The 10,578-nt window shown below is 30.9% G+C and overlaps 1 protein-coding gene across 1 annotated transcript; it reads left to right on the top strand.

The window, feature by feature from the left end:
* Positions 1–501: 501 nt before the first annotated feature.
* Positions 502–5,197, top strand: LOC148606961 (uncharacterized). The gene is made up of 6 exons (XM_088545482.1): positions 502–627; positions 1,813–1,906; positions 2,176–2,298; positions 2,638–2,711; positions 4,139–4,296; positions 5,063–5,197. The coding sequence occupies exons 1-6, from the start codon at positions 540–542 to the stop codon at positions 5,129–5,131; spliced, it is 606 nt and encodes a 201-aa protein (XP_088401608.1). The 5' UTR covers positions 502–539; the 3' UTR covers positions 5,132–5,197.
* The last annotated feature ends 5,381 nt before the right edge of the window (positions 5,198–10,578 follow it).

The raw sequence follows: 10,578 nt of genomic DNA, 5'->3' as shown, positions 1-10,578 counted from the left end.
AATATAGGTTGTCTAAATGCTCCAAATAGATTTTGCATTTCCGTGCGTAACTGAAATACTCCAGTACAGTTCCAGCCTGTAAGATAAAAAGGGTTATCTCAGACTCACACGAAGAAACGAACGCAATGCCACGTAAACAACCTATTTAATTTATATCCTCTGTTAATATTTGTAATTTGCATTGATTTGTTGTTGTTGTTGTTGTTTTTTGTTTTTGTTTGTTTTTGGTTTGGTTTTGTTTTATTTTGGCGTTGTTTTTTGTTTGTATGTTTTATTTCGATCTGTTTTGTAATAATATGTTTACTTCTCTTGTTACGGAGTCCTTGAAATGACCATTGTTTTTAAACACTTTTTGACATTTTGGGAAATCCGGATAAATTTTCAATTTGACAGTCTCGTGATAATAGTTAAAAAAAACAATAATTAATTGTTTTTGTAAAAGGCATTACATAATCATGGATATATAAAGATTGATCTAAAGCGTAGTTTCTGAGATGAAATCGTCGAGAAACATACTCGTAGTCATATTCTGCAAAAATATGAAGATGGCAGGCATTTTTGAGCTCTTTCTAATTGTGACGATTGTTCAGATAACCGCAGGGATATCCGATTCGCAGAAGAATGCTGGTATGTAATTAGTTTATATTTCCAATATTCTTCTATTAGAACGAGCCAATTATGGGACTCGGGTATATGGATCTATGACAGCACAGGAACGAGCCAGATTATAGAAAGTACCCCGACTTTCATAAAATATGTAAAATTTATCAAAGATATAATAATGTTCAGTTCAGTAATATGTGTTTAACAGTATTTTTTGTTTTGCTGGGTCAGTTTAAGTGAGCATCAGTTATATATTTTTTGTCTTTCTTCAAGTTGCTTTTCGTTCTATTTTGATGGATGTTGGAACGAATAATTGTATAATACGATTTACAATATTCTAATTTTAAAATATTGTAGGATTATTCTACAATGAACCATTCGAATCATACAATAATATCTTCTTTACCTATCACAATTTTCTCATACGATATGCTATTCGTATATTTAAACTTTATGTAAATAATTCATTTGTACGTAATTTAATTTCAGAAATGACATGCTTTCTGATTGGATAAAAAATTGTTCGTCATCTCACAAACAAAGTTATGTAATGTGAATGTGACTTCATTTTCTTTCCTTTTTTTATGATTTACTCGTTGAATTTCTTTACAAGTATTAAATTATCAGGAATAGCCGTGGTCTTTTTTTTCAAATTACCTCAATGCCCGTTATATTCTTCTACACAAGTTGTGCACCACGTGATTGATGTTATTTCGTCATAGACCAAAAAAATTGTCATTCCCAAGATGCGCTTATTTCTCTGCAAGTGTAAAATTCCTGAATATTTACTTTTTTTTAACAAAATGAAAAAAAAAATTGTGTTCGGCATATTTATATTTTATAATGTCTTTTGTTTTAGGTTTTGCTTATTCTTATTATAAAATTGATATTCTTATTATTATCATTAATATTATTATTATTATTATTATTATTATTTTGCTTTTTTTTAATTCCTCTTTATCATTATTATTTTTTGGTATTTTTTTTATCTGATTATCAATCTTATTATCATCTTTTTATTATTTTATCATAGTTATTATTATCAATATTATTATTTTTGTTATTATTGTTATAACTATTTATTAATATTTTTCTTCTTCTTTTTCTTCTTCTTCTCATTATTATTATTATTATTATTATTATTATTATTATTATTATTATTATAATTATTGGTTTTCTTATACGTAATTATCAAAACATCTTTTTTAGCTGAGAAAACTATTCAAGGTCTAGTTGGAAATGACTTAATCCGCTTTATTCCTCCAATACCTAACAAGGAGTACAAAGATGCCAAACTTACCAAGTATGTTAATTGTACACATATAATTCAAGTCAATGAAGAGCAATGTTTCTAAAAATGCAGAACAAAATAACAATAATTTTTGTTCTTAGATTTCATTTCTCTACTATTCATGCTTATAAAATTTGGTGTTCATTGCTGATTCTTGCTTTGTCGATATTGTATGTTGTATCTATATATCTTGTTTGTATTTTTGATGGCTTTTATTGACAGAAGGTTGGCTGGTTTCTTTGCATTTACTCATACTCATCTAGCAAATTCTTTTAATGTAGCATAAATGTTCTTAAACTAACACTTCCGAGTGTGAAGATAACAGAAACTGGATCAACTATAACTATAGGCATATCAAATTTTGGTGTTACAGCCTCAGCTGACTGGAGTGCGAAAAAGAAAATGCAAGTAGTACTTTTTTATACCACTAAGGGGTTAAGGGTCAAATCAAATAATGTGATCATTTATGAGGTTATTTATGATAATTATTTGATTGCTTGTTTAGTTTTGTTTTGTACTTTATAGTTGTTTGTTTGTTTGTTTGTTTGTTTTTGTTTTTTTATATACTTTTCTTTACGTTGTTCTATGATTTAAAATTAATTCAATGTTTGTTTTGATAATTTTACTATTTTTTGGTTTTTTTTGTTTTTTGTTTGTTTGTTTGTTTGTTGTTTTGTTTTGTTTTTTTGTTTTTTTTTACTTATTTTGTTTTTCTTAATCTTTAATTCACTTTTGTGTTTTAGTGCATTTATCACTCTCAGAGCAAGGGGTACCATCAAGGCCTCAGCAAGTGGTGTCGGAATGAGTTTGACTCTACGTAAGATAATAACTGCTTGTAGATAAATACATAAACGTCTCAGGTTTGCTTTCTATAGCTTACATGAAAAAGGGCAATTGCACAGACATTGTTTTGTGTGGCTGTTTTTGAGCCAGATTATTTGGTTCTAACATAAAAATACAGATTACAAGACATTCTTTAAGCATGTTTCATTTTGATCTTGCAATCCTTCGATTAAATTTGAAATTATATATTAACCTATGTCGCATATATACAGCGGAATATATAATATTATACAGCTAAATTGATTCACACACTTTTGCTTTTACGTAATGGAGGCCAAAATAAAACACTTGTTCTGGTAATAAAACAAATTTGTGATGGGCAATTCATTGTTTTCAAGTTAGCTATATTATGAACTGGTTTCGTTGGAATTAGGTGAAATATTTAACTAACCTTTTTTGTACTTTCTCACAAGCGTGTTGCTATACACTAAAAAAAACTATGTAACCACAGATAATGTTCACGATTGAAATTGCGAGTTCCTCAACTATTGCATGATGGGAAACATTTTCCTTTTGATTCGGGTCCAAAACGTCTTGCTACACAGGCCAAACATTTGATCGGAATATGAATTCAGAGTCTGATAAGAAGATATGTGATCATTACGTATGCTCTTTCAATGACATAAAAAAGAGATTTTCCTTCTTCTGTATAACCCTCTTTGTATTATCCTTTAATTTTTATGCTATATGCCTTGGCTGTACAGGCTACGTGTGAAGATATATCAGTTGTTTTTGTGTTTGTGACTTGGTGACACATTAATGAATAAATTAAATAAAATGACTCATAAATATGTTACATTAATTTGAGGGTTTATAAAATTTGAACACGATAGGACTGTTTATACCGTGTAATATATTGTGTAATTGTCAGAAATAATGAAAAAAATCAACTGGAAGTGGATTAAATGACTTAAAATGTCAATATAGTTTTACCATGTTGCAATGCAGTATACGAGTTTGCATATTTCTTTAATAGTAATACGGTATATACGGCATTTATGCTATAAATATATATTTATACAAATACCTTGTAAACTACTACCGTTACTTGCTACCATAAACGAACTTCATCTTCTGCTGAGATATATTTTTGTTCGATTCAAATAATTTAAAATAACAAAGAATACAATGCAGGACTGGGTGTTACAAAGATAACCCATGCCCTACAGCGGTATGATTTAGGATGAGATGTCATATTGTTTGATACCAGTCAAACATTTTAGATTTTATCAGATATTCAAACCAGCTTTAGTTCCTAATAAAGTATTCTTCCTGTGTTCGGAGGAATACTATACAATTGTTTCAATTTTTTGGTATATCAGCGAAAAGAATTATGGTATATAATTTTGATTTATGAAGAAATAACATATCTATATTGCTATGTCTATTGTATTAACCAAGGAAAGAGTCCACTTAAAGTTCAAAGATGCAGTGATTGGATAAAAAGCATAAGTGTTGACATAAAAGGCAAGAATATTGCTGGGAAAATATTGAGTTGGTTGACCAAGGTGTTTCGAAAGATTGTCGAAAGATTTCTTAAAAGTCAATTGAGAGGAAAGGTATGTATTCTGGATACCTACAATTGTACCAAATTTTATATTATGTCGTTTTGTTGATGTTGTCTATTTCTTCTTCGTTCAATGTCTATCAGGTATCCCTGGTGTTGTTTGGGCACAGACGACCCCCTTCTTTCCCCTAAAACTTTGGAATTTCTATATCTTCAGTTTTACATATATTCTGCTTACTATTCTCAAAAGGTGGATCAAAGGAATCCACAGGAGCATTTGTACTATTAACAAACTTACCAAATAGTCAACTCCGTCAAAATTATTTTTTTTAATGTGGAATTAGTTCACTTTAGAAAGTAGTCTGGTTTACCCATATTCTAACTATATTCAAACTTATACTATGAACCTTCAAAAGCGCAAAAAACAGTTTTACGTTTTTTTTAGGGTTCAATTTAGACAGAACTTATTGAATATATGATTCTCGACGAATTTTTAATGTATATATCTTAGTATTTCCACTGTTGCTGTTTTGCTTTGAAAGTCGGCTGAATGTCTTGGATTCGACAATATGCTATGTCCATATTTACTTATTGATTTTGTATGCTTACTGATTGTACTTTGCTGAATTAACATCGATTGTTAACAAAAGTATTAACGATTGAAAACAGGTATATTAGTACATGAATACACTGCGACAAAAATAAGTACTGATATACCTTTTAATGTATTGTGGTTTGCAATGATCCGTAAAAAAAATATGGTTTTAGAAATCAACCATTTTATCTTTGTGCTATGATATATTTTTTTCTTTTCACAGTTGTGCAGAGGTGCGACCAAACTGATAGACAAAAACGCATCGAAAATATCACAACTTCTTGGCTTGTAGCACTACGGCTCAATGCGGAAACACAGCATCATCGTCATGTGTTGTAAATGTAATCAAATAAATATATAAAACAAGTAAATGTATGGTTATATATATGCAAATGTTTTCGATTTTAGCATTTTAACTAGTAACCCCAGAGGTAATCAAAAGAATGTAACCCAGGTACAAACACCAGACATGGAAAACAGACAAATACAACAAAGAACATAAAGTGGCTAAAGTCATACATACAAAGTAACAAAAGTATGAATGAGCAACCGGGACTGTACTAAAAACTGGCAGCATGGGCTAAGTGCACCGGTAGGGTAAGCGCCCTCTTCTTTTCTAGAATAATCCACAGACCTGCTCATAAAAAGTGAAGTCTGGGTAGACAATCGAGAGAAGGAAAACTATGACACATTTAATAAACCAGTTTTCATGGCGCAGATGGATACACCATAACGATTCACGAGTTCATTATGACGACCATAAAACTTTTGTAGTGATTCTTTCAATCTTGTAGCAGTCCAGAAGACTGTTTGTAAGAATTCTAGCGCGAACAAAGTCTGCGTAGTTTCGGCAAGCTGTGGCATAAAGTATGAGTTGTTTTATGAGCACTCTAATTGCAGGTGCTGAGGGATGTTGTCACAGATGAAAGGAAAGTTGACCATTTTGAATGAAAAGTCATGACGTAAAGTTTGGCTAATTGTTTTCCTTTACCATCGAGGCCGACTTTACAGTGTCTGTTGTATCTTTTATCTCAAGTTCTTTGGGGTAGATGCGATGTATCAAATCCCCGAAATTAGGATTGTTTAAAGATAATGCGTCATCTATATAGAGGAAACTGAGATTAAAGGATCTAACTAAATGATATTTCTTCTTTCGGATAAGAGAAGCTATAAATTCAGGCGTTAAGTATCAGTTTTTGTAAGACCCAGGCTGTGGGTGAAACATGGTATGAAAAGAACCCATTGCTTTGAAAGTGTAATTTATCTATCTGCATAATCAGAATAAAAACAAAGATTTTCCATATCATATTGGTACTTTTAGATATAATTTCAATATAATGCACTGTAAATGAGCATTTGAAGGCCAGATAACTCTGTCAGAAACCTCATTTTTCTAACATTCTATTGAAAATTTAACGAGCAAATCCTATGATGCATAGATCAAATAATGATATTTTCAAACAGAGAAAGCATCCTTGAATGAAAATATATTTTCATTTGGTGGGGTCATGATATGTATGTTTCGTTTTTTTTTCCGATTATGCCTGATTCTTACAAATACTTCAACTTACTGATTAATATGTTGCATATGTAGTTTTTGCAGTTTTCGTTCATTTTTATAATGAAATATAGTGATCGGTGACGGACACATAGCCTATATTTATCTTCATTATGCCTAAGCTTTAAGAGTACTTTTTTTATTCAACTTCATGTTGATTTGTCTTATAAACATATTTTTTTAAATCTAAACGGACCAAATGACATTGTTTCGTTGTTTTCTCTGACCGAAAAGCATTTTTTAATAAGTAGTTACAAGCTCCAAGCCACTGCAGACGTTCGATCCGGAGGTAACTAGTTGCTGCAGACAGATCATTCAAATAATACGTCGAGTGACAATTGGAAAACGTCACGTAAAATCATTTACTTTTTCCCGATTTTGGAAGATTCTTACATTTTCTGACAGTGCTGGCTGCATGCGGCGTCTTAGGTGAATCTTTAACATCAGGTGCTGTTTCGGAGCTAGCATTTGTAGTTTACAAATCTCATTTGTCTACTTGTATGTTGTTATCATATAAATTCTACAATTAAAACAAGAGAACATAGACAAACAAAGGCCCAGCATTAAGAAACAAACCGAAATAGAGTCACGCTCACGAAAAAAAAAACACTATAATAATAGCATACCATTTGTCTTAATCTTAATATTTCTTTGCAAACATTAATAAAATTTACAAATGCAATGTCAATGGCATATATTGATAATCATACTGATTAACATAAAAACATAATGCAGTCCCTGAATGAGATAAACTTCCCCAATACCCAATTACCCATGCCCCATTAAAAATGGACTGATGTTATTGTTTCAAATGTAATAATTATCCAAATAAACATCAAAGATGTGGCTGTGACACCATAATTTCTGTCCAATTTCTAAAAAATGACATATTTCTGCAGCTTGTCAAGGTGCTAATAATTTTGATTTCAATAACGGTCCAAAATATTGTTTAAAATATTAAAATGGTAATATAAGTATTCAGTTGGTGGTTGCGACACTCGTAATTTAGTCAAAAATCTTTAAAATGACATAGTTTTGCAAAGTGTATGTTTGGGAACACTTTTAATATACCTATTAGTCTAAAATTATTGTAAAAAATGTCAAAATTGTCTATATCAGTATTATGTTGATGGCTGTGATGCATATATTTCAAACCAAATAAGATTAGTTTGAACACTTGAAATTACCTTGTCTTATATCATTGTTTAAAATGTTTGAATGGTCAGAATAAGCATCATATATGTGGTTGTGAGACATTATAATCAATCCAATTTCTCAAAAATGACATATTTCTGCAGATTGTAAAGGTGCAAACCATTTTAATTTCAATAATGATCCAAAATTTTGTTAAAAATATAAAAAAAAATGGTAATATTAGTATTCCGGTTTGTGGTTGCGACATTCATATTTCAGTCGAAAATCTTCAAAATGACATATTTTTTTATAGCTGATTTGATCCGAAAGAAAGAATATCGTTTGGCTAGATCCTTTAATCTCAGTTCCTAATTTCGGGGATTTGATACATCGCATCTACCTTACAGAGATGAAAGATACTACAGACACTGTGAGGTCAGCCTCATATCTTGACCTACACTTAGAAATCGATGGCAAAGAAAAAAAAAATATTGACCAAACTTCACGACAAACATGATAACTTTTCATTCGGATTGTCAACTTTCCTTTCATCTGTGGCAACATCCCTTCAACACCTGCGTATGGAGTGTTCATATCACAACTCATACGTTATGCCAGAGCTTGCCAAAACTATGCAGACCTTTTTGTATCGCGCTAAAACTCTAACAAATAGGCTTCTGGAACAGGGTTATGTTGCTACAAGATTGAAGTCATCACTACAGAAGTTTCATGGTCGTCATCATGAACTCGTGGATCGTTATGGTGTATCCATCAGCACCATTAAAACTGATTTACTCAACGGGTCATAGTTTTCCTTTCCTCGTTTGTCTACCCCGGACTTGACTTTTTATGAGCAACTAGGCGGGTGTTTCTAGAAAAAGCAGAGGACGCTTAACCTACAGGTGCACCTGGTCCATGCTTCCAGTTTTTAGTGGAGTCCGAGTTGCTCATTTACTTTTGTTACTTTGTATGTATGATTTTAGTTACTTTATGTTCTTTGTTGTGTATGTCTGTTTTCCATGTCTGGTCTTTGTCCCTGGATTACATTCTTTTGATTACCGCTATAACATTGGTTCCTTTGATTACTCTTTCAGAGCAATTGATAAAATAGTATTTAGAAAAGATCTGGGAAAATGAAATTCATTTAGTCCACTGAAATGAAGATTCGTGAAAATCATGACATTCTTTGATTTGGTGTTTATCTGTAAGTGTTATACTTTCTATATTAATTGATGACAGCTCTTTTGTATTCGTTTGAAAATAGTGGTGTATTCGCCAGTACCAATGTCGGGTGCTGTTACTTAGTGAACATTTAGATTACCCACTGTAGTGCCTTTATGGCATATCCATATATTAAAGCGATGACTTGACATATAAAAATGTTTATTAGCTATACGTCGATAATGTTTCAATGCTTTCTTATGATGCTGAGAGGTTTGCATGTAATTTTTAAATTAAGAAATATTTGCAACATGCTTCGACAAACCAGATTTTTAATCAACAGTTGTCTACATACAACAAAAATCTATGGTTGAAATGTTTAACCTGTCGACGTATGTGGCCAATATTTCTTGCATATGAGTACCAAAGTTCATATTGTCTTTCAAAGTTGAAAGTTGATATAATCAGTGAATGTTGATTTATTTTACATAAATAAGATATGGTATTCATTAAAATGCATTAAGTACAATACTTTTTTATCTCAATTGTAGAATATATCATTCAAAATGTTCATTTTTGGAGTTCTCGGAAAAATAAGTCACACTAAACTCTGATAGTGCAAGCAACTACTAAATGACATTTGTTATTAAGAAGAGGAAGCCTGTTCTTACCACATGCATTTGCAAGACTCTTATTAAAGATATAGTTATTTTACAAGTTTTTGTTGTCTAAATGCTCCAGGTAGTCGTAGCATTTCCGTCAGAAACAGACACACTCCAGTACGATTGCAGTAGTAAATACAAATTGATTATCTGATTAAAATGAAAGAACAATTGCAATTAGAATTTTTTTTGCCTAACCAATGCCACGTATAAAATCTTATTCCAAAAGCAGACCAAAATAATAATTAAAACTTGAAAATTTATTGTTCTACATCAAATGCTATATTACAGTATGACCTACATGGGCCAATGACGATAACATAAAAATGATAAAATAAAATGATTGTTTTACACGATCCTGGTAGCACCAGTAAACAGTCAAAGTTCACGAAGATATAAACATTTACTTGCTTATAATTTCAAATACACTTTTCACTGCACATTGTCCGTACATTTTTTCCTCAATATAGAGTCTTGAGCCAGAGAACTTAACATACACGCATTTACTAACACATATTACGCTTATTACTGCAAATTTTCCGTACATATTTCCTCATATATAGTACTAGAAAAAAAACAAATGAAAATAGAAATACTAAACTGGTTTGAGAAAGGAAACCTTACTATTTTTTCTAAACTATTGAGTTACTTAGTCAACAAAACATCTAAGTATTGCGTTTTCCTGGTCTTTTTATTTCTTTTGTATTTGCGTTTTAAATGTTGTTTGTTTTACCCAGTTCTTCTGTTTTTTAGTCTTTATTTTGTGTATTGGTTTTTTGTTTATCCTTCATTTCTTTTATTTATTTTGGTTATGAAAGAGTAATCAAGAGAACCAAGGTTATAGCGGTAATGAAAAGAATGTATGTTTGTTTTTCTTGTTATTCATTTGTTTATTTGTTTGTTTGTTTTACAATTAGGATTTCTACTACTAATACCAGTTTTAGTCTGAAATATGACCTTAACCTTAACTTCCATTTTGATTTTTTTCAAATTGTTTGACATTCTAGGAAAATCCGGATGAACTTGTAATTTGACAGAATCGTAATAATAGTAAACACACAATAAATTATAATTTTTGGAGAAAGCATTACATAATCATGGATATATAAAGATTCCAAACTAATCGGAAGCGTAGTTTCTGAGTTCCATTTTTCGAGAAAAAAAGAAGTCATATTCTAAGCAATTTATTGATGGCAGGCTTATTTCAGCTTTTTCTGTTTGCGG

Source organism: Perna viridis, chromosome 9 (assembly GCF_037379345.1).
Source record: "Perna viridis isolate PV_CMFRI_1.1 ecotype Kerala chromosome 9, ASM3737934v1, whole genome shotgun sequence".
Taxonomy (NCBI): domain Eukaryota; kingdom Metazoa; phylum Mollusca; class Bivalvia; order Mytilida; family Mytilidae; genus Perna; species Perna viridis.
Note: the sequence above shows the minus strand (reverse complement) of the source record. Positions and strands in the feature narration are given on the sequence as shown.

Excerpts from the sequence above, each read along its gene's own strand:
- LOC148606961 (XM_088545482.1), top strand. The coding sequence starts at position 540 with ATGAAGATGGCAGGCATTTTTGAGCTCTTTCTAATTGTGACGATTGTT. Across the intron at positions 2,299-2,637 it reads TGGAGTGCGAAAAAGAAAAT|TGCATTTATCACTCTCAGAG; the intron begins GCAAGTAGTACT and ends TTTGTGTTTTAG. Across the intron at positions 2,712-4,138 it reads CGGAATGAGTTTGACTCTAC|GAAAGAGTCCACTTAAAGTT; the intron begins GTAAGATAATAA and ends GTATTAACCAAG.